The 24876-nt window shown below is 39.4% G+C and overlaps 2 protein-coding genes across 3 annotated transcripts; both read left to right on the top strand.

The window, feature by feature from the left end:
* Positions 1–308: 308 nt before the first annotated feature.
* On the top strand, positions 309–8448 carry RB195_000350 (uncharacterized protein; the record flags this gene model as incomplete). Its single annotated transcript, XM_064196632.1, has 13 exons — positions 309–413; positions 995–1148; positions 2251–2446; positions 2528–2567; positions 2639–2731; positions 3479–3613; positions 4719–4781; positions 4846–4905; positions 5339–5372; positions 5972–6021; positions 7438–7512; positions 7730–7864; positions 8356–8448. The coding sequence occupies 13 exons, from the start codon at positions 309–311 to the stop codon at positions 8446–8448; spliced, it is 1233 nt and encodes a 410-aa protein (XP_064052513.1).
* Positions 8449–20515: 12067 nt separating this feature from the next.
* On the top strand, positions 20516–23051 carry RB195_000351 (uncharacterized protein; the record flags this gene model as incomplete). Of its 2 annotated transcripts, XM_064196633.1 has the most annotated exons (7): positions 20522–20544; positions 22013–22100; positions 22169–22287; positions 22343–22484; positions 22543–22594; positions 22650–22686; positions 23006–23051. In XM_064196633.1, 7 exons carry the CDS (start codon positions 20522–20524, stop codon positions 23049–23051), a joined length of 507 nt encoding a protein of 168 aa, XP_064052514.1. The 2 variants fall into 2 exon arrangements, with proteins under 2 accessions (XP_013298989.2, XP_064052514.1); XM_013443535.2 differs by lacking the exon at positions 23006–23051 and having other exon boundaries at positions 20516–20544; positions 22650–22690.
* Between the last annotated feature and the right edge of the window lie 1825 nt (positions 23052–24876).

Raw genomic sequence — 24876 nt, forward strand, 5'->3', positions numbered from 1 at the left:
TTTGCGTTTTAATGCCGTGAAATTATTAATAGTCGAGTCAAAACGACATGAAGCATAGTAAACTTGCGTAAGCGGCTGAGCAAGAAGCGCGGCGGTGGAAGAGCTCCGCCGCGCAGCTTCGAACGGAGCCACTTACGCAACTGCACCGTGCTTCATGTCGTTTTGACCCTACTAGTGCAAGGGTCCCAGTTCCAATTGTACAATTAAGTCATCATGTCGGCAGGATTTATTTGTTTTTTCTATTCTGTCTTTTCGTCCACGTCTTCATAAAATATGCAGGACGATATTTCGTAACACACAGTTTCAGGATGTCATCAGTCAGAGGCAATCTATGCCGCCGCATATACGATGAATTGTCACAGCAGTTCTCCGAAGAAGTTAGCGAGCTAGTCAAACGATATGGATACAGCATGGTATGTGCTTCCTTCGTTTTGCATTGCTGAGTTCCTAGAATTCATGTCAGCTGTAAGTCCTGCCATTCTATTCCCAGACCTTTCTTCATTTGTAATTGTGTATGGAACTGCTACGTAATTGTCTCAGGGAGTTCCTAGTTCCAAAACTTCTCAATACTCCCTTCCTAAGACAGTTATTTGTCCACGCCTCCAATGCAGACACAAATCTTTCATTGAATAGTTGCGATGTCTGCTAAAATTTTAACGACAAAATATGCCTCAGCTGTGTGAAAGAGAGTTTTGCCTTGTTAGAAGTCTGTCTTATTATTATCATTATTTTAATGTATTTCGCTTAGTGTTAGTTTGGTTTAGTGCCTGTATCTTAGTGCTTTTGTGTTTTCTTTTGTGACTACTCTGCATTTGTCTGAGCAAATGTACTGTTCTTCTCCAACTTGTGATTATTTTGCAATTTTCTGTTTTAAATTCACTATTTATTCAGTGTTCACTATTCAAAGTCAGTATTCTTTGATACTCATGGCTCTAAGGGTGTTTGGGACTAAACCTTGTTGTCTTCCTAACTCCACGTTTTCGTATGGTTGCAGGAAAATGTCAACTGCTGTATGAAAAGGTTGTTGAAGATTGCTGAAAGTCGTGACCCAACTCCAAATGATCTGACTATGAGCGCAGCACTGAAAAACATGTCAAAGGACCACCTGGAGCAATTCTTTCGCATTTTCCGCAATCTTGTTAAATTTGGTAAGTCAGCTTCACCTTCCAGACATGTTTTTTTTTGTTTGTTGATAATTTCTTTATCGGAAAGTACTGAACTATCTGCTCTGTTGGGGCTTCCTAAAAGGTAAATAGGTGGCTGAGCAGGTTGTTAGTTTTAAGGAGACCTCATTTGTGAGCTATTAAATCAGAGACTAGGTTTAGGAAAGAAACCTCAGCACGAGATTGTTCCCCGACTACGACCTCCTTCGATAAAAATGAACTTTACGAAAAAATCTCTGTCTTCCATATTCACGTAATGACTGGATAAAGTCAGTGCTAAACGTGGTGATAGGACACGATCGCCCTCTATCTCCAATTTCTCCTCTTTTTTTGTTCTCTTTGATGTGGGAAGATTCAATAATTGGCTATTGGACCAATATTATGTAGTCCGATATGTTGTTTGACCAATGACGATTTCCTACGAAGCCGGAATCCCTGCAGAACTGTAGATATCCTCTTATCCGTCGCGCTACCGTTTCTCTTTCTCTATTTCGACATATCTTTAATACTCAATGGAACTGCGCTGATCTCAGTATTAAATAATCACTGCGAAATCGATTTGACCCACAACTTCGACACCCTACATCGACCGCGATGTTCGAAAATGCGTGTTCGCATTTTCGCAGCCGCTGTTAGTGATATCGATCAACATACCTAAATCTCGATTTCCGAAAGAATGAGGTGTTAGGAGAATAGTTGAGCTGAGGATAGTATTCGTAAAGGGTTGCGAATTTTCGCGACGTGAGAAGAGGTGAAGAAATACTATGGACATTGCTAAATAAGTTATGTGATTTCGAAATGGGTTGTTCAGAAGAACCGGGTTGGTTGCAAGGTGGAAGGGGCATTTTTTTGGTTCTTTCGTAACGTTGCCCAAAATCATTGTTTGGCTTTAAAAGTCAGCCACATACAACAGCATTCTCCGGACTTTAGTTGTGGACTCAGAAAAGCAATGAAGGTTGACAGATTCGTTGTTGTCGCAGTATTTCTTTTGCTTATTGCACTTATCTTTTCTGTTTTTGAAATTGTCTAGCGAAGTGAAACTATTCTAACTGAGTGAAGAAATACCAGATCAGTGTTGAAATTTCAGAAGAAAATAAAAGAAAGAAAGAGGAAATTTGTGGTGGCTCTGCAGATACGCAAAAGAATCACAATGGATGCTTTGCACGTGCTTCTGAATTTCATTCTGGCAACAATGTTCGCCGACAAGCTGAGTATGTAAGCACTGAAGACTCATCCGAGGAAATCGAAGAACTCAGTGATAGTTCTGATTCTCAGCCAATTGGGTTAGTCAAAGCGCCATTTTATTCAAGGTGCTATTTTTGTCGTATGTCGATGAATTTTATTTGTTATTATATGATTTGCAGAGAGAATCAGTACGAAGTTGAGCGCATAATCTCCCGAATTGTGGGTGTATAGTATTTTTTTGTATGATATTTCTTCTGTCTGATAAGCTGTCCAACTTTTCATATTTTAAGAAAAACGCCGACGGAAGTTATGTGTACCATGTCAAATGGGTTGGCTACGAGTCATCGTCAGAACCTGAGAATTTCGTTGACGAAAAGGACATGGTGAGCAGCTCTTTCTTTGCGCACTTTTTCATCAAACTTTACTTTTTCGAGAAGAATCCTATTGAAGATTTTTTTACTAATGGATTATCTATTATTAGGCTTGTCTTGCAAAACATGACAACGAAATTGAGTAGGTTCAAACAATTTTCGAAAATTGTCACTCGTACGAGGTATTGATCATTCTCTTAAAACCTCTTGAAACCCGCATTAACGATTAAGGTAACGATTTACACATGGGCTGAGTGTGAGCACTACTCTAGTAGTGTCAAAACGATGTGAAATTCGGTGAATTTGCGTAAGCGGATGCGACGGAAGCGGCGCTTTTTGCGTAGGAATATTGAGGGGCACTGATGTAATCAAAGCTGTTTTTCACGTCTTTGTTTTGGATTAGAAGCAAGTGAATTGAGTGCGATCACGTAGCAGTTGTAAACCATAATCCTATGACTTCTTATTCTCTGAGAGATCCTACCACCATCAATTTCGTTGTACGTTGAATCTAAGTATCGTCGCAGTTGTGTGATGTAGACATATAAGCACGCTTGAATAAGTAAATTTAGGAATTTCATTGAATTCAAACTTGTTTATGAAGCGCAAAATAGAGCAGGAATTCAGTTGAGTTCGTATGCTGAATTTGGTGGAACGTTTGAAATGATTCAAATAAGTGACTCATAGGGTGAATTTGCCGAATGTTCTTGGCATTTTGACACGAAATTGTCTTCGCTTTAGTTGAAATTACACCTGTTTCAGTTGTGCCCAGATCTTATAAAAGAATTCGAGGACTTAGAGCGGCTGAGGATAAAACTGAGAGCAAAGAAACTCAAAAAGCAAGCTCTGCTGGCAAGAAAACGAAAGCTGGAAGCAGAACAACGGAGAAGAACTTTGGTGCGTTGATTCTCGTTCCACGCCTAGCAGTCATAATCGGGCCTGAATTTTTTCAAATGAAATTTGCGCTTGAATGAAGCGTGTATGTAGTTGTTTCAATCTCATCGTCCACACTAGGAGAAGGATGCTACTTTTCTTTTTTTTAAAAGATGTTCTGATTGGAGCAGAGAATGCTCATAAGGTGTGTTCGTTATGTACAATGTTTTCCTTGCACACGAATCCTTATGAGTATGAGTGCATTGATTCATCTCGAATACTTACCTTAAAGGCATCACCCCACGAATCTGAGGTGGTACGGATTTCAGGTGGAGTATTCGTATACGGGATACTAGATTATGGAGAGAAGGGTGATTCCGTCTATTTCTTCCTAATTGCCGTAGAAAACGGCCCGGAAGATACGGCGCCGCACAGAGCTGGCGCGCTCCATTCGAACTATTTGTAGAAAATAGTGCGCCGGAACGCTCGAAGCTGTATCTTCCGGGCCGTTTTTTACGACAATTAGGAAGAAATGAACGGAATCATTCTGCCCCACATAATCTACGACCCCGTATACGAATACTTCACCGGAAATTCGTACCACTCCAGATTCGTGGGGTGATGCCTTTGGGACCACCCCACGAATCTAGCGTGTTATTGATTTTTGTTGGAGTATAACTATATCGAGTCGTAGATTATGAATACAGGGATGGTTTCGCTCGAATTGTCGAATTAAATGAATTGCCTATCGGAGCGTTCAAATGAATTTTCGACGAATCGCAGGGCGGCACGTTGCAATAGAGGACGTCGTAAGGAACCACATTCCGAAGCCGCCTGTTTACAGTGAAACAGGGAGAGATGAGCGGAACGACCCCTGTATTCGTAAGTTGCGACCCGATATAGGTATACTCCAACGAAAATCCATACCACACCAGATTCGTGGGGTGATCCCTTTAAACACTTTGCGAAAAATGTTCGAGCTGCAACCTATCTGTGCATAGAAGTTTTTGTGAACTCTTTTCTTGTTTTCATGAGTGATTCAATGATTTACACAAGAAGTATTAACACTGATGAAAACTCCTTATTTATTCAGCTTTTTTTCTTTTGGGTCATACTTTATTGCTTTTAGAATACCTTCTCTGCGTCGAAGTTTTCAGACGAAGATGAAAGTGAAGGCAGCATTAATCGAAATGTATGTATTTCGCTGCATTTATAGTAACAGTGACCAGTAATCAGTTGTTGTCTACGACTTTCAGGTATGCGAAGTTATAGACATGTGTTCCAGTGACAGTTCATCCAGTGAAGAGAATTTTCCCGTAAGTTTTTTTTTTGATAAGTGAACTGGAGGAGGTATCCATTTTATTGTCTGTGGATATAATGCCGAGACGCTACGTTCACTGCGAGACGTGATTAGTGTGCAGTCTGTATAACGGACTGTCCCATAGTGATGGGACAATTCTACTAAAGGAATGGGGCAAAACTCTTTTTGTAAATACTTTGAAGCGACTTTGGAAAAGTTCTTCGCAAAGGTTATTTGATTTCTGCGAAACGATATGTTTTTGAAGATTTGGATTTGATAGAAATTCAGTTTTTTTTCACAATTTTTGTTCGATTCATATACACACTAGCCACGTTCTTGCATTAATGTTGCGCGACCGACTCAGTTTGCAACGAAATGGCCCCTTTCACCGTGTTCCTTCTAGAAATTCAATTACGTTGAATTTACTCTTCTATAAATTATTTTTTAAGACGCACTCATCAAAGCTGCCGAAAAGCTATTCAAGTAAGTTACTATTCATTTCAATACCTATCGAAATCGTCCTAGGAAAGTTTCCATAGGTTTTTCTTGTCTGAGTAGATTTGGTGTGTTATTCTGCATGCTTCCTAGTTTTTTTTTTAATTTTCCTCATACTGTTCTTTGTATGAAAAAAAGCATAAGTGTTTTCTCTCTAGACGACAATAACATTAACATTGCACATCCCAGATCTAAGTCATGAAGGAAAAGTACCAAGGATAGCTTTTCGTCTTTCATTCTTTCTCTAGTTTTCTCACTTTTTTGTTTCCTCACATTTGATGCTTTCATGCTTCACTCATACAATTTCTTATAATTGGTTAGAACTGTCTAAAGGAATATAGTTCTTACATACACTTATGTGGGTTTTCACTTTATTAACGTTCAGTGAGAAAAATAATCAACCATCTCCACTGTCTTTTTTTTCTTACTAAGTTTCAGTACAGTATGTCCATATTATGCATTCTTATATATTACTTCGTTTTATTTTTTATAGCCGTTTATTCATTTTCATATTCATTCTTTATTCTGTCTCGTCTTCTTCGCACCATGTGTACTGTTAATTACGCTGTTATCATATTTATTTTCAGACTGTACGCATGAAAAGAGCGAAAGAAAAGAAATTGTAGAAAAATCACCGGTGAGTGGCTCCAATGAAGATAATACACATGCCTGCATCGGGTTCTTTTATGATATATGTGAAACCCAAAGGGACCTAGGAGAAAGGGTGAATTAGTCAGGACAACACAAGGGCGTCATACTTTCGTGAAATCGTTTTCAAGTGTTTTTAAATTGTTCAACGTTACTACATCGGAAAGTTGTTGTAACATACTGAACCTGTTCAACCAACGTAATTTACTAGTATTTTGTAGCGTAGAAATTGAGGACGGCATCCAGAAATAGCGCAAATCCTTTTAGAAGCAGTGTGTTACTCAATTTTGTCTTGATATTTAAGGTGGTCACCAAAAGATAACATTTGTTTTTCACAGTAATAACACTGAATTGTTCAAGAAGAAGTCTAAATCCATCCACTTTTGACTTTTTATCAGTAGCAACCCTGTTTTGGAGCTCTGAACTTCTTTCTGACATGAAATTAGCGAAAGTGAATTAGTGATGAGCCAGCAGCAGTCACCCTCACATATCGGTGAAGCTCGATCTGAGATTTTTCTCGGCCAAGAGAAGAGAGTGAGGTAGTGGAGTATGAGCAAGTAAGAATGAATACATTTAAGCGAAAAGAACGCAAAAGAAAATTTCAGATAGGAAAATGAAGAGGCACGTTAATAGAGGGAACGAGATTTGGAGTTTGAAAAAGAGAATTCACCACCCCTTTTCACAATATATGATCAGAATTTAAAATTAACGTTGTTCAATCAGGACTGAAGTATTATAAGAGACAGGCTTTGTCACAGCATAGATATATCAGTTGGAATAGTTACTTCGAACTATTGAAATCCTTCAGTGATTTGTTTTTTGCTTTCTGTTATCGTATCGAAAATAAATTTGTATACGATCGATCAGATTGTGCCCTATCTGAAAATATGAAGAAAGGATAAATACAGATACGTGGTCTTTAGGGGTGAACTCACGAAGGTGTACTAGAAGAAATCTATGGGCCATACCTCTTCGTATTCGATCGATGATCGACTTTGTTTTTTTTTTGACATTTATTGAGGCTATCCTTCTGGTACGCTCAAAAAAGAACCGTTTTTCAAAAACATTCTTTATGTTTTAAAATGGAGACCTGTACCATACAGAATTTGTACTCCTAGTTTTTTTCGAGGTCAGAGGGAACGGGTTTGTTGCTGGGTTTTTTTTTTGGCCTATTCACGGTAACAAAATCATGTACTTTTGTGTTTTTCAAAGGTGGAGTTGCTTTGTTGACACACACTGCGCTTGTCGACAGTATCGTTTGGTTGTGGAGAAGAAAAAAAAAGCAATAAAAGTGTCAGAGACAGTATTGGAAACACTGGTTCCCTTAGTCTATTCAGCGTTTTTTTTTTCGCCGACATTTGTTTAATCTGCATGCAGGGCACAAAAATTGCTAGGCTCGGTTCAGGTTCGGAAAGATGATCACTACGATGGTTTCAAATACGTAAGAAGAGAGTCTGATGGCTTCCAGAAAGGTTACAAGGTAAAAATTCTTTATTTTTTTATTTCTATTCCTTTCTGAGAATTGTTGTAGAAATTTCATTAGAAATTAGATAGTCTTTGGGGATAATCCAACGTTCATTTCGTACTAAGAGTTCTCTAAATTATAAGCTTCTTTCATATCATCAACATGTTTCTAGCAGAAATTGCTTTTTGTGCGCAAGGCTATCATTTAAGTTGCAATATTTAGTACTTTTTAGGTGGTCAAAGTCAGCGTAGTCACAGAACATCCTATCAGTGGTCGTGTTGTTGGAGTTGTTGTGTTCGCTCATCCAGATGGAGAGGAGTTTGCTCAGTACATCCCTCTACGCGAAATACATCAACATGCTCCTATGGTTTGTTTTCAATTCCATTATCCAGTACCATTAGGGGTTTCATTCGATGTGTGATAATGGGCTTAGTGTGCGTATATATGACAAGGTCTTATGCTGTGAGTCGGGTCCAACTCCTTCGTAGTGGATCTATCCAGAGATCGGGTACGGGGTCGCCAAAATAGCTACAGGGTCGCCAAATTACCGCACCGGTGAGGAAATGGATGCAGTTAGCCAGCCTGAGCAGTTCCAGAGAACAATGAAAAAGATTCCACAACATGAGATTTTTTCCACGTCCTTTCTTTTTGACGACTTTTACAAACTGACATGTTATCTAAAAACCAAATCTGAGGCTAGCAAATGATTTTGCTTAGCTTTATAGAGTCAAAGACAAGAAATCTATCCATAAGATCACACTATTCTTCTCGCTAAATTCAAGAGTACTACTTTTTACTGAATTTAAGATATTGTATTTGATTCTAAACCAGCTTGCGATCAAACAGTATTTTGTTTAGGAGCTTCGTCAATACTTCCTCACTGCCAATACTAGTGATCAAAGGAGTCTTGCATTGTCGCTTGTTCTACAGAAACCTAATAAATTACAGTGATTTCATCTCAACTTCACGTTTTGATCTGTTTTGTTGTTGTTATTCACCAAATGCTCATCCTTGGCAAGGACGCATCCCTTGTTTTTTTTTGTCTCATTGTCTTGTTCTTTGTTTACTTTAGCCTTTTTCTTCATTTCTTGCCGTCGACACGTTGTTTCTGTTCTCTTTTCAGCTCTGCTTCATCGAATTTCTTCTTTAATCTCCTATATTTTTACTTTGACCATATGAAAATGTGCGCTGTAAAATATGTGCTTATGGAAACAACGTTAATTGAATATCCTATGTCGGGTATGTAGCACATTTGTTAAGATTTACCTTTGAAATGTTGTATATTTGATCCTTTTAGAGGACCTCTTTTTGCATTAAAACGTATTTTTTTTGTTGTTTTCATCTCTACATGTTCTGAAAAGAAAATCTTTTTCGGAATGCATTTTTTTCAAATCTCCAATATTTAAAAGTTTTTTTTTATTGTACTGTATTATTGCAAAGTACTTTTCACACAAATCTGGTAAAGAAGATTCACAGAAACGATGGTGCACCGCAAGTAATTCTAGTCTCGGCTTTCCTATGCCTTTTTTAAGCTCCCGAAAAAGCGCGAAATGCCCTGGAGGCGCTCCGTATATGAAGGAAATAAGCACTGTATAAGAAAGAATGAGAGTAAAGGAAGCTTACACAGAAAGGGAAGAAGATAAGTGAAACTAGAAATAGAACTCATTAAGTAACAGGAAGATAGTTGATTTTGTAGGCCCCAGCGTTAATGGAAGCCTTGTTAGAGCAACGAATGAGAAAATAGTCCCTTTATATCTAGAACATTCTACGAAATTCCCCTATGGAGGGCACTGGGAATTCAAATGGGTACGCTATAACAATCATTGAAGGCATCACCTCACAAATCTGAAGTAGTGCAGATTTTAGGTGGAGTATTCTTATAAAGGATAGTAGATTATGGAGAGGAGGGTGATTCCGCCCATTTCTTCCTAATTGCCGTAAAAAACGGCCCGAAAGACACGGCGTCGCACAAGGCTGGCGCGCTCCAGTCGAACTCCTCGTGGAAAGTAGCGCGCCGGGACCTTCGAAGCCGTATCTAACGAGCCGTTTTTTAGGGCAATTAGGAAGAAATTGACGGAATCACCCCCCTCTCCATAATCTATGATCCCGTATACGAGTACTCTACCTGAAATCCGTGCCACTTCAGATTCTCGGAGCGATGCCTTTAACTTGTATTTTGGTGAATGTAATGGGTACTGGATTGAAGAATATCTTTCAAATATTGGCTTAATTGATTTTCAGGTAACTGGAGAGGTCCGTAGCAATAACACATCACTGATATTTTGAGTAGATTGGTTTACACTGTACTACCAATTCTGGAAATCGTCTGTCCATGTGCTTAAAATATATTTTTAACAATCTTGTTGTCTTGGGTTAGTAGCTCGTGCTTTAGCCGTTTATATAGAAGTAAATTTATTGAATTTAAGGCTACCTTTATTGATTGTTGTACTAAAATGAAAGGTTCCCACCCTGAAGGCAGCATACCACCAATCTGGCGTGGCTAGGGAATCAGCTGGAATGCTAGAGATGGGGTTGTAGATTGCAGGATCTGAGGTCGTTCCGCTCATCTTTGCATAATCTTCTTAAAAAAACGGCGTGAGAACCGCTTTATTTCCTACGAGGAACGTTAGAACGCACACGTTTTTACATTTTTCGGTCCCATTAACATACTATTCATTAGTTACGTAATAATAATAAAATAATATGAGGAGAGCAATACATTTGATGTTTTCTGACAACAAGCCACTAAAAACACAACAGAGCGACTGCCAATACGATGGGGAAATTTCTTTCCGGAAAATTTCAAGGAAATATGATCCTTTTCGTGTATATCGCCGTAAACAGAAACCACGAAAAAACACACACGACAAGGGCGAATGGAAGTGTTGGCGCCGTTCTCTCGAGCAAATCGAAGATCAATGGAAGGACGGAACGGACTCCTCAGCCTAATCCTTGATAACGGCGAAGCTGCTCAGCACATGTTGACGGTAATCGTCCATATTAACTATTGACAAGAAGACCAAAAACATCCTTTCGGACCATTAAGGTTTCAATGACTTTTCGTCTTCATTTTACACAGACCGAACAGGCATCAAAAGTGTGATCTCGTGAGGATCATGGCACCAGCCCATCGTTAAGTGAGCGTCACACTCTCGTCAAATCACTGGAATTCTCCTGTTGAATAACATTCATGGATCAATACATATCTTTTCCACACGTGATGTGACAAAACTACTTTCCAAAAGGTGTTGTGGTGGTCTTTCTTTTTTCTTTAAATTATTGCTAAAGGTTCAAGATATTGTTGTCCATTTCAAGGCTCAGGATGATTTCTCTGCTTCCTGGCCTGTGCTTCCTGGCAGCCTCCAGTGGTCCGTGCCAGGACAGTCAAGCCAGAACACTAAGTCCAGTCTCGAATGCACATTTCTTCCGAGTTCCGAGAACCAGCGTTACTAGCGACAAAAAGAGAGGAATTTGTTGCAAAGTCAACATGCGCGTTAGTTCTTAATAATTAAATAATAAAATAAAATAAAAATAATAAAACAAATTCTGGGAAAAGACATGCGGAACAGTGCGAGAAAATCAAATCGAGATTTAATAAGTTTGCAGCTGATATAGTCGAAGGATGCCAAGAATATGAGGTCAGAGGATATGTGATTCTCGAACTGTGTTTAATTATTAGGGAACGGAAATGACCGGACAGTTTATTTTAAATTCAATATTAATTTTGAGCTGTTCAACAGAAATTTTGCCAGTGATTCCTGTTCAGGATCTGTCTATAAGTTTCATCTGGATGTATTGCTAGTAATTTGTTGAGCTAGACATCTTATGAGCTGTATGATACAGCATTAACGACTGATAAACATAAACAAATGAATAAATAAACACTTGCAAAAGTTATAGCGTACTATATATCAGGTTGAACAAAGTTCTCTTTCATTGTGCACTAAATATCAGGCAGAGGAGTGTTCTGTTGTCTTGAAAGATCTGCAGGATCGATTTTTCCACGTAGTCGAGAAAGTGCTGGTGTACTCCTTGCGGTGTTCCTGGTACGCAACACTAAGGAAAACCAGGCACCACGGAAAACATTCTATGCCTTGAAACAGGCAGCAATATTTGAACTTTCAAACATGTTCAGCAATATATTGAAGAAAAAAAAGAGTAGGGACACCACAACACCTTTTGGAAAGTAGTTTTGTCACATCACGTGTGAAAGATATCTATTGATCCATGAATGTTATTCGAGAAGAGAATTTCAGTGATTTGACGAGAGTGTAACGCTCACTGAACGATGTGCTGGTGCCAACGATTCCCACGAGATCACACTTCTGATGCCTGTTCGGTCGGTGTAAAATAAAGACGAAACGTCATCGAAACCTTAGTGGTCCTTAGTGGTTAGTGGGACGATTACAGTCAACATGAGCTGAGTAGCTTCGCCGTTATCAAGGATTACAGAAAGGTGTCCGTTCCGGCCCTCTACTGATCTTCGATTTGCTCGATAGGGCGTAGCCAACACTTCCAATCCCCTTTTTTCGCCCTTGTCGTGAATGAGGGTTCTCTCTTGGTTTCTGTTTACGGCGATAGATACGAAAAGGACCATATTTCCTTGAAATTTTTCGGAAAGAAATCTCCCTATCGTATTGGCAGTCGATCTGTTGTGTTTTTGGTGGTTTGTTGTAAGGAAACATCAAATATACTGCCCTCCTCATATTATTTTATTATTATTACATATATTTTACTTTACTATGCATGTGCAATGTCCTCACTGGTCCTCAAACACTGACCCTCGCTAGAAGTCTGAAACATCCTTTTTATCTGCACCAGAAGGGATATCTCTAGTATCAGCGTTTCGATAAAGAAGAAACTGACTGTACTTTTCTTTTACTTGAGGAACATTTAAGTTTCCGAAAAATAGCCCAAGTATTAAGGAACGGCTGGGTTAAACACATCGATGCAGGCTCCGTGTTCTTGGTCTTCTTTAGCTAATTCGGTGGTCCTATATCCTCTCGAAGTCGCTTGTGTCCTCCTCTGAGAAGTCTGGTCGTTCATGATGTTCATTCTTTTTTATGTAGATAGAAATACCTGAAGCATTTGAATACCTGAAGCAATTACACCTAAAGAAATATCTTTGCCAGAACTGGAATTCAATACTATACTCAGATCAGTACAGTTCAATACTATACTCAGATCGTATACTCAGATCCCTGCCTAGTGAAACCAGGACCACCACGTGAGCGGTGCGACAAATACGTGATCACGTTTCATAAGCAATAAAACGTTGGAACAGAATACACAGAAAGCTGCATGCTCTCAAAAGAAAAATTAGGCTGTGACTCATTTAAGTCAACACGGCGGCTGTTACAGCCCTTGTTGAATATTCCTAGGAGACAGTTGTCACAAATCTGTGTTAACAAGTCTAGCTAATGAGGCAAGTACTAGTCAATGTGTTGCTGTTTGAGTTTGCCTACCGTTTGGATGCTTTCTGTAGGGTGATGAGGCGCTTGAGGGGATAAATCACTAATGGCTTTGGATTTTCCAGGCTCTGACGAAGGCGATAACGCCGAAACGTTAGCCGTTGTTTAATAAAGACGATCAGTACCAATCTTGGCTACAGCTCAACGAAATCAATTAAAAACAGTTGCCACAAATAAAAACTGAGAGTTAGATGAGTGGGAGATGATGACTAAAAACTGAGAGAGAAATGAGAGAAGAGAACTAAGAATTAATTTAAAGTCTCTTACTGCAAATTAAGTTGACCGTGTTAATCTAAGCACTCATAGTTACTGCCTGCACATGAGAGCATTTCTAGAAATATTATCGTATGCTGTAATTTGCATACAATCCTTGGATAACCTCCTTGAAGCCATTCCATCACTCTATTTCTCGAGGATTTGGTGGAACTGATGGTACCAATATAAATAATATAGATAGTACATGTCTTAAATCTTCTAGAAACATATCATAAGAACAAGATAGAGGTTAAAGTTAAAAAGGTGGATCGTTTCGCCTTTACCTATAGCTTACTTGTCGTCTATCCTTCCTGGAAGATCAGCGGACTTAATTAAAATTTACCACCGCAAGTTAAAAGTAAAATATTATTATTATATGGACAAAAGATACAGGATAAAGTCACTGACGTATCAAGCCACTCGGGATGCGCCAACACGTTTTACTGTAATTCGTAATTGGTGAGGTTTTGGGACAGGTGTTCCGAGCCCCAGCCGATAATCAAGGCAGCGTTTTTATCCTCCTAAATATGTCTGGTACCAATTTATCGACCATGGAGGAATAAAAGACGTGGTTGGCACTGGTGCGGTTTCGAACCATCGATCGTGTGGCTACAGTGGATCTCTAACTGATGGCGACCTCTAACTGCCTTTAATTATTATATGAAATAATATTACTAAGGAAATAATCAAATATTAAAAGGAAGACTATTATTTATTTGAAAGTAAATAGCACATGTATTTCTTTAAGGACTTTCTTTTATTTTCGCTTTGCGACAAGAACAATGGGAAGAAAACGAAACTTCAGAATGGCCTTCCATTGCATCATCCTATTCGGAATGTCCTATTTTCTTTTCACGTTAGCCGCGCACGTTCGCAACGCGAATGTCGCGGGCGACACAGAGCTGATTTAGTGAAAAATAACAGCAGCTATGACAACATTATGCACTCGGCACGTGTCCGAGCGCGAAACGCACGTCCTTCGAAGCTCACGTGTTGTGGTAAATGCAATAAATCAACTGAGCTCTCTGGTGCTTTGAACGTTCAGTGAACTCCGGACAAAAAAAACTATCCTGAACCAGTTCAAAGTTTGCGTTGTAATTTTTTTTTCATTTTAAGACGCTTATTTTTAAACTGGAGGTCAGAATTCCCACTTTCTAGATCGTTTAGAACATGATAGGGGAAATAGGTGAAGAATTAAGTAAAAGGCCCCACCGGAATGCGACTACGCGTTCAGACTCGTAGATTATGGATAGGGGGTGATTCCGTCCATTTCTTCGTAATTGCCGTAAAAAAACGGCCCGGAAGATGCGGCGTGCGCACGGCTGGCGCGCTCCAATTTTGTGGGAAATAGCGCGCCGGATCGCCCGGAGCCGCATCTTCCGTACCGTTTTCCAGGCAATTAGGAAGAAATGGACGGAATCACCATTCTCTCCATAATCTACTATGCCGTATAAGGATATTCCACCTGAAATCCGTACCTGCTCAGATTCGTGGGGTGATGCCTTTAAGTGTAGAGCTGTTTGGGAACATGTTTCGATGACAAACTTTGGTCTCAGCGCATTTCCACGGATACACTATTACAACATTACTGTTACAGTTCCCAGTAAACACGAGTTCGTAGGAGCGCTAATGAACGATTAATTATTGATCGTTATCGTAGTTGAGCTACGTTGTTGCTGTAGTTGTTGTGGGTTTCGGACTCACTCAGGATGCGTTACGCAATGCCCGATCCATAGTGACAGTTGATCGTTCGATGAGCTGCACTATCTAAACTCACTGGTGCCGTCGTGTGTGTGTGTGTGTGTGTGTGTGCGTGTGCGTGTGTTCTCTCGCTCGTTCGCTAGCTAGCTGCTGTCCCGCCTCGTCCTCCGACGAGGACGAGGCGGTGCACTTCTTTCACACACACACAACTGCCAGGCGGTTGATATAAGAGCGAAGTGGGACCCCTTTTTTCCTCAAAGTTCCGATGGTTTGTCACCTCATTTCTTCATTCTAGTCGTAAATTATCGTGCGTTTCTTCTCGTTTCCTTGTTCCTATCGTTTCTTGTTCCATAGGATTCACTTAGACTTCATGTTCCCGCTGTTTTGTTGCTTTTTTGTTTGTTTCTTGTGCTCTCATTGTTTTATTTTGTTTCGTTGTCATCAGTAAAATTTAACTAAACCTGTAATATAATGATAATCTTCACAAATTTTTCATTTGTCGAGAGGACGATGTGAAATTAAGGGGAAGCATTAACTGTTAGACTTGCTAGACAACATAAGCACGGGAAAAATGTAGGAGGGAGGGCACTTAATGGCCCCCTTATTTTCCTATGCTCTAACTTACTTTTTTTCTCTTAGTAACCTTAGTTTACATGTCATAGATCCTCTAAGAGTAATTCCTAGGAATTAGGGCCCCAATTGATCTGATTATTTACCTCGAGAAATAGGAGCGCCACTAAGGCCCCCCTCCAACTATATTTTTCCCCATAAGCACTGCCTTCCAAAAATAAGATGGAAGGGGAAAATGTAGTTGTAGCCTGGACGGGGGCACCCGACCGTGCTTATTTATTCACATCCATTGACAATGAAGGCAGTTTTTGTTGAGAATAAACGTGCGCTCTAATCAACATCCCTTCCTAGAATTTGTTTTAATTCATTATGGGCAACTAATACGCATCGATGAAAATGTATAATAGTTTGGGGGTGAGGGAAGGTGGGAGCCACTCAGTGCTGCTCTTATTTCTGGAAGCTCTTATCTTCGTTTTTTTTCTCTTAGTAGTCTTAGCCTAGATGCCATAGATCCTAGAAGATTAATGCTCTTGGATACTCTAAGATTAATGCTCTTAGATTTTACGGCGCCAACTAACTCAGTTATTCGCATCCAGAAATAAGAGCCCCCCAAACTACACTTTGCTACTTTTCTCGTACATATTTGTTGAAGCAGATTTTGTCTGGCAGTAATTCTCCCTACAAAATAACTTCTGTGGTTATTCCATTCAGGACCTTCAAAAAAGAAGTTTGTTCCAGAAACAAGGGCGATTGAGTGCCCGCCTCCCGAGTACACTTTGCCCACGTTTCTTATTCCATAGTATTCACTTGGATATTTGGGTACATCGTGTTTCCATAGAAAATCTAAGGATCTTTTTGTAAGTATATGCTATCATTGCTTTATTTTGTGTATTATCAGGGAATTTAACTGAATCTTGGCGGTAATTATCACTATTTTTTGTTAAGAAGACGGTGTGCGTGATCGGAGACGTACATGAGATAATTATTCTGATAAAAGTGTTGATTTTATTAAAATATTAGTATTGATTTGAAAGTGTTTTCCTTCTGAGTAGCTTGATGATGACTTAAATTATTTTGATAGAAGTATTGATTTTATTACAATATTGTTGTTGATTTATATGGATTTTCTCTCTCTCTCTCCTGTTCAATAACTTTCTTTACTTCTTTGGACTTTCCAAGATGAGGTAGACCTCCTTCACCTAGTTTTATTCTGGCTCCGACCTATCGCACCTATGATCGAAGGGAATTATTCACTGTTAGGCCTGCGATTTGACCAGTTTCTTCGGAGCATATGATGGAATTCTGCTTCTAGAAAAAGGATGTTACAGACCTTATAATTATAATTTACATTTAAATTATTATAATTACAGTCAATTATAATTGAAACGGATTGTTTACGATGTCGTCAACGACAAATGAACGGTAGTTCGTAAGGTTGTCATGAGTACATGACAAGGGGAGCAATCAATAAAAGCACTAGTTGGCTTAGATGTTTGGAGTCATGCAAGTGGAACGGTGACACACAAGCAGCTCTTTTTTTCTTAATTTTTTTCGTAGTTAAGTTTTTTAGTTAGTTTGATTTTTTAAAAATTTTTACCTTCCAATATTGTCGTTTTCCTTTGTTGACAGCCATGGATTTCATCCACCTTAATGAAACGTATTAATTTACTTTCTAGTGAAAAACTACTATTGTATAAGAGAGAAAATCATCCTCTTTAATACACAGTACTGTGGAATTGCTTTTCTTTTTTGCTCTTCTCCCTCGGGAGTTCGATGTGAGTTGTAAAAGCCTTGTATTCAACCAGTCCTTGTAAAAATAATAAAAACAATGGCGAAAAACCAGGTCTTTACAGCTTTTCTATTGCATTTAAAGCATATTTTGTCCATTTCACGTGAAATAATAAAACCATGGCGAAAAATCAGATCTTTACAGTTTTTTTTATGCATGTGAAACAGATTTTGTCCATTTCACGTGAAATAATAAAACCATGGCGAAAAATCAGATCTTTACAGTTTTTTTTATGCATGTGAAACAGATTTTGTCCATTTCACGTGAAATTCTGCTGACATTACTTCATAGAAGTCAATTTAAGCGATCAGCTATACATTTTCACCAACTGAATTCCAATTCATAGCATATATATTGATTTGATTGTGCTGTGGCCGAGATTGGTATTGATCTTTCTTTATCAACAGCTAACGTTTCGCCGACGTTATTGCCTTCATCAGAGAAAAATTGGAAAAATCAAAATCATCAGTAATTGAATAATGAAGTGTAATTAATTTCAATCAACTTTTTTTTATGTGAGCTCGTTATTTCGAGAACAGCGGATCTGACGAGAAAAATCTCGGTATGGATGGAGTGCGAGCATAGCTCCGTCGCTTTTAGCCGGTGACTGATCAAGCCGGATCCGGTCCGCTTCCACGGAAATCATAATAACTGTCGTCCGTCCGTCATTCAGTTGTTGTTGATGATACTGCCAGAAGTACAACACGTGAACAACAACCAAAGGATCATTCGGGTGATAGATGTTATTTATCTCCTCTCCATCAGTCCATCTCATCATATGACATGTGTGCGAGGGTCTCTCTGATGCGTACACATCGGACACATCAGAGGCTTGTGATGTGAGAACGTCCGCTAAGACATCAGTGTTCGTGTAGTGGATGCACTGAGGTCAAGTTTTTCCGGGAACGTCAACAGTAGGTGTGGAAGCATTTATAGTCGAGTCAAAACGACCTGAAGCAGTTGCGTAAGCCCCTGTGCTCGAAGCAACACGATGGAGCTAGCGGCTAGAATCGAGCTGGGACCATCGCTAGGTTCACTCGAACTTCAGCAATGAGTGGTGCGGTCCTCTTTCGATCATAATCGCTACACGCCGCTTCAAGTGCAGCAGCGTACGCAATTCCACCGAGCATCAGGTCGTTTTGACCCGACTATAGTGCATACCAGTTCTATTAATTGTCAATATCAGCTATAGGTTGTCGCGAAATCTGTAAAGTTCTTACAGTTTTGTATTCATTATCCGATTAACAATGCTAGAGAGAGGATGCTTATGCATGTCCATTCTTTTCTTTATGTAACCACTTTTAAATGGATGATTTTCAAAAACTAATCGGAGCTACGATCGCGTCAAAACGACATGAACTTCGGTGCAGCTGCGTAAGCGCCGCGGTGAAGCTGGTGGTTGTAATCGAGATGGGACCACCATCGCGAACTGCAACGATAAGTGTGTTGCTAGCAAGGCTCCACTCTCGATCGTAACCGCTACGCTCCATCGCAGCGCATTGAGCGCAGCTCCATTCACTGGCACCCTTATTTCTGGATGCTCTATATTACTTTTTCTCTTATTGACTTTAGCTTACATGTCCTCTAAGACCCTCTAAATCTAATGGTTAGGTCTTAGGGCAATACTGACAACAACGACTAGTTACTTGTTTCCAGAAATAAGAGCGACGCTGAGTGGCGAACTACATTTTACCCCCGAGCTGTGTTCACAAGTCCACATCTTTCGAACCTGATCCGCGTTGTGATTGTAGCTCTTGAGATTTTTGTGAATGACTTGCTACAGTTGTTTCTTTATCCGCAAATTTACGTTGAAATGTACTGATAGTAACCGTTAGTGGTGATTGTCCGACAGATCTTTCAGATATTTTCGACTAAATTCGTGTAGATGTCCATAATCTCGGGATTTTGGATCAGTAGTAGTGCATCTGGCTTCGTTGTTTCTGATTTCATGTCTTCTCAGCTTTGGACTCGTGTAATTTGAATGCCAACTGAACAAAGATAGTTTGAGAAACTTCCGGAAATGGCGTGTGTGGCGGTAGTTTCAGCTTCGGCTTTTTCTTGGTTTTCGACAATCAATTTGTTTACGTCTACTATCTCTATCAAGGCATCGTATGTATTTCCATATGAAACGCGTTGACTATTTGGAGTCTCGAGATTCGCTATAAAATCTGGAAAAATCGATTGTCTGCTCCTCTTCGAAAGAGGTGATTCCTTCGAGTCTTGTGACAGTTTGCTTTATTTCTGTGTTTATGTTTATAATTGTGGCAGCCATGATTGCCGCATGTCACTCAAATTTTTAAGCATAATTGATTCACCTTTTCGAACTAGGACCGTCAATTGAGAACTTTACGAAATTTGTCGGCAAAGTTTTACAGATCCCAGCATGCTTCGAATTGGTTCTGGAGCTCTGCCGGGAAACTTTTGAAGTTAGCATTCATTTGAAAACCTGTGAAATGAGTGCTGACTTTAAAAGTGGTTGAATTCACTGCTCTGGTCTAGCTCTGCAGTCCGAGAGGAGTTAGTAATGGTCCCACCTCGATCGCAGGCGCCAGTTCCACCGCGCAGCTTTGAACGCAGACGCTTACGTAATTGCACTAAGCTTCGGGTTGCTTTTACCCGACTATGCGTCGTGAACATCGACCTGGTTTGGTTGATGAATCCCAGCGCTGTTGAAGTTACTAATGCACTTCAAACTATGACCACCTCAGACTCGGGTGCCAAACCTCTGTCACTGTGTGCATTCTAAGAAACAAATTAAGGCTTGTTGTAGTAATACTAAAATATAATAATAAAATAAGGGACGAAGTTGCGGACTGGAAAACTTCAACGCGAAGATCTATGCAAAAATGCATAAAAAGAGCACAAAGCCACAAACCTGTTGATTGGAGAAATGTACGCGGGGGATGAAATTACAAAAGCATGCTTGCTATACTATGGCGGAGCATGAGTAAGGTTTCTCTTTTCCTCATATAATTATCCTTCTGTGCCTTTACTCAGTGATCAACAGGGCCAACATCTGCAAAAGAATGTTTGGTCTCAAGACCACTTGCTATCTCTCTCCTCTCCATCTCCCTCGCCTTGGTTTTATTTTACATGTTTCATCGATCTTGGGATTTTTTCTTCTTCCATCTCCTTCGGCTCGGTTCTAATATTCCTGCATTATCGACTTTTTTTTCTGCTAATAGTTGATGTTTCCTTCTTTCAGATTGAACAACCGTAAAGAAAAGAAATCATGCCTATGGACCCAACGGATATGTTGTGGTGGGTGTGGCTCAGAATTTATTCTCTTTTTTTTTTAAAGAAAAAGAGCAGATCTATCGTGGGGAAATGTTTAGGTGTAGTCCGATTCGCGCATAGCATGAAAAGCTAAATTTAAGATGTTTACGTCAGGTTGTTTCAAGATACCGAGCCCTCATCACGGGGATTCCGGTAGTTTCAGTAATATGTAAAGTTCATAATGAAATATAAGGGATGTTCTTCTATTCGTTTCTAGAATTCTTCTCCTATCCCCTAATAGCCTCAGTTTTTGCTAACCTTATTTTATTATTGTCAGATGACACTGTTTAAACAGTAACGACATTTTACAGTTTGGTCAAAATATTTCGAATATCTTATATTTTGTTATGGCAACATGTACAACAAGCATCGAAAAGACATTCATAGAAGGAAAAAAACGAAGCAACAACTGGGAATTAAAAGAAAAAATAAGTAGGAGGAAGACAGATCAAAGTACGATTTGCGATTCACTGCGATTCATGTACTTTTAAGAGAATAAAGACTAACAGAAATCTTTTATTTATATTGATGCACTCAGAGTTTGGGATTCTGGTCGATTCTGGTTTCTGGTAGAAGTGCAGTTTAGAATTGTGTTTAAAGTTCATCTCGTAACAGATGGCTACACACTGTAAAACAGGTTAGAACGGAGGCACAATTAATTAATGACCGTGCACTACATTGTTTGAACAGAACAAAGATTGTTGTTCACTTTTATTCTCGCTGACGTTTTGGCGTCATCGCCTTTTTCAAAGCCTGGAAAATCCAAGACACACGTAATCTATCCCCTCAAACGTCTCTTCACACCACTAGATATGACTTAGCAAAGAGATTGCTCAAAGGTAAAAAACTAACTAACTTGGGACTTAATTAATGAACTTTTATTTTCATGTCATTATTTTTGAAAAAACGTGTAGTCGTGATCGTTAGCGATCGCCACAACATCATCTTTGCCTTGTTAAAAACTTTGATTTAACATAGATTTTGCGTTAAGTAAGTTTTTCGTCGCGGTCGACTATCCCGAAACAGACATAGTGCAGCTGTACACAATATAGACAAAGCAGGTTTTTGACCGAACTATAGGTTATTGATTGCAGAATTGCTTGACATAATAGTATGCTAACTATCATCCAGTGAACTCAAACTAAAAGCCAATTTTTGGCCAGAGTGGTCATCTCGATCATAGGCGCTAGGATTTTTTTTTTGTAATCTCCACTTGTTCTTCTTTTAAGCTTTTAAACTCTAGACGAGCTCGATGCATTTCTAAGAAGAATGACTTTTTTTTTCGTGGGTAGCTTTTGCGAGCGGTGCTTGCTCATATCAACATTTCACGAGATGCGCACGAGTATTGGCAAATAGAGATTTTTTAACCAGGGAATAGACTCGGGTACAAGAGTTATAAACGTAGTTGTGAGTTTTCAATATCGATTTTTTCAACGTTGTTTTTCCTTTGCAGGTTGTCGAAGCCACCTACTGTCAGTGAATTTGTTACCAATTCGAAAATTACTTTCAAACCAGCAGTGCGGACACCATCCCATGATTCTGTAACGTTTAAAGTTTTTGAATATGTTGTTCTACCTTAAGTATTCTTATATGTGCAATTTTTATGTAGGTTCAACATGAGCTCGACACTGAAACGCCTCGCAAACCAGATCGTATTTCGAAAAAGCTGCGTACCTTTTCGCTCGGCGATTCTGAGGGACTGAAAAAGTCATTGGAGAAACATCCAAGGTAGCAGGGAGGGAAATTTTGAAGTGTAGTGAAATCTTCATGCTGTTTACTTCAGTTCTTCACCAGTGGATATTCCTCGCCCCCGACGAATCAGTATTAGCGAGATGATTTTTGGATCTTCTGCAGGAGGATTTAGCTGGGGACAGAGCAGTCTACAAGGATCACCTTTAAACGAGACAAAAATGTCAATTACTGAGGTTCGAACTTTAGAAATACTAAAGCCTGTGTCCTATTATTTGTTCAGGTTCTTTTCAGGACGAGAAATTCAAAGAGTTTATGAAGCATCAGAATAAAATTCTTGGCGACGGTAAGTTACCATTTGATGCATTAGTTCTTTGATAACTTAAAAAGAATCTTTTCAGATGGCATCTGCAGTTTCAAGAAGGGCGATTACATGGAGTAAGCCAAAAGCGATCCATGTCTATGATCCGTGCGATGTAAATGTTGATATTGTACATTCAGTATTGTTTCTGATTGATTTTTCACTGGACGCTTTGTTAAGTTAGTTAACTTCTGTTGCCATTTGAATGTTTATGATAATTTGATACGTGGCCTCGTTTCGCTGGTTTGTTCATATTTGCGGGCTTGTACAGAAAGTGATTCAGCACTATTTCACAATTGCGCCACAAAATCAAATTTGTTCATTTCAAAGTAGCTTTCGATGAAAGAGGTATTTTAATTGTTGTTTTTCAACAATGATATTCTATTTTCGCTGTAGGGCTCATGCCGAAAATATCAAGGAAGGTCGTGATAAGGAAGCTTGAAGGGGATCCAGACCGTTTGCAACCAAAAGTGTCGTTCTAGGTCAAAACGTTGTAATGATGCTTAGCTATTCTTGACTAGTTTACTAAATAATCTTCTTGAACAAGGAAGTTTTATCGAGAAAATTTCATGAACATTTTTGGGGTAGAAAGCGTGAAATAGTGCTAGATGACATGTATTTATATTATATATTTAAAATTTATTGGTACGATATCAATACATATAGGGAGCGTCAAATGTATTCAACAGGAATAGTACGATGCGACGCCTTGTATTGAGAAGACCAGAGGAAGGAGGAAGAGTGCGTCAAACACAGGAGAGGCGTGCGTTGCGATATATGCAGCCGGTTGAATACATTTCGCGCCGACTGTATTGTTATTTGTTGGTGAAGTTTTTCATCCTGGCTAATAAATTTGTTTTTTTTTTTTGTTTGGATATGGTCTTCTTCGTGTAGTCAGAAGAACAACGTTTGGATCTCCTAATTGATAGTTGCATGTCAACGCTGACAGGATTGAGATAGGCCTTGTAGACAATCCAGACCGTTTGCAACCACAAGTGTTGTTCTAGCTCAAAAATGTTGTTACTATGCGTAGCTATTCAACGTGACTGTTGTATAGGCGTCAAATAGAACATGCATAGTGTGAACTACAGAGACGTCGTATTCTACCTTGGGACAGGGCAAAGTTATGAATTTTGTCAAATGTAATTTTTTTTCTGATTATTGTCCACGTTCGACTGTCTTTGAATCTCGGCCTGTTGAAACGTAGTTTTTAATCGATTTTCTTGAGCTGTAGCCAAGATTGGTATTGATCGTCTTTGTTAAACAACGGCTAACGTTTCGGCGTTATCGCCTTCGTCAGAGCCTGGAAAATTCAAAGCCAGCGGCCTCATCACCCTACAGAAAGCATCCAAACGGTAGGCAAACTCAATGATTTTTTCCTTTGGTCTGTTGAAGAGCACTTTGCGGTTTGTCTCACGTTATATCTAAGTCGATATCCTACGATGCTAACATTTTCGAAAGCGAACGAAATCGCATTATTTGTGAGCATGAATGAAGGGAATTATTCGCGCTGCCGCGTCGCAAATCAAAAGAACCAAGTTTAGCCTTCGATTACAGCTTTTTGCGTCCACTTTTTAATACGGTAGGCCAGTTGAATTGATTGTAAACTCAAATTTGAATTTCCTGCTGACTTTTATTCTTTCACCGAACATTATCTGGAGCAGGCCTGCAACCTTTTCCTTGCTGTTCACTTCTTTGCATCTATTTGATAAACATTGCCACTGAACCACTTTCTTTCTTGGGTATAAAACCACCTCTTTCTTTCCTGGGTATAAAATCCCAAATAATCGTGAGCCATCACAACTCACGCGCACACTAGCATTAATAGAGTAGAATAGGTGAAGTACACACAAAGTAAAAAGGTCGGACTCACTCTGATCAAACATTGAGATGTTCAAAGGTGAAACTGCGACTGTCAAAGGTATACATCATGTGCGCACATCTTCAGAGATTATGAGCTTCATCGGTTATCAGAAATGTTGTTGACTGTTGACTGTTTATAGGCTGAGCGGTTTTGAGCTTATGATCAACCCGTTAAATGCAGTATACCACAAAATACATAATCTACAGGCATGTGGATAAGTATTCTTGAGACTTTGCCGCAATCTTGACCAAGTTACCCAAAAAATTGGCTCATGTGAATATGGCTTGAGAAAGGACAACTGGAACGTTTTTGAGGATTTTGAGATATATCCTGAGAGTATCCGATGTATTTACCGTAGCAGACTCTCGTTGTCCGTGACTTTTCAAACTCAAATTGGCAGAAA

This window comes from Necator americanus, chromosome IV, assembly GCF_031761385.1.
Source record: "Necator americanus strain Aroian chromosome IV, whole genome shotgun sequence".
Lineage (NCBI taxonomy): Eukaryota > Metazoa > Nematoda > Chromadorea > Rhabditida > Ancylostomatidae > Necator > Necator americanus.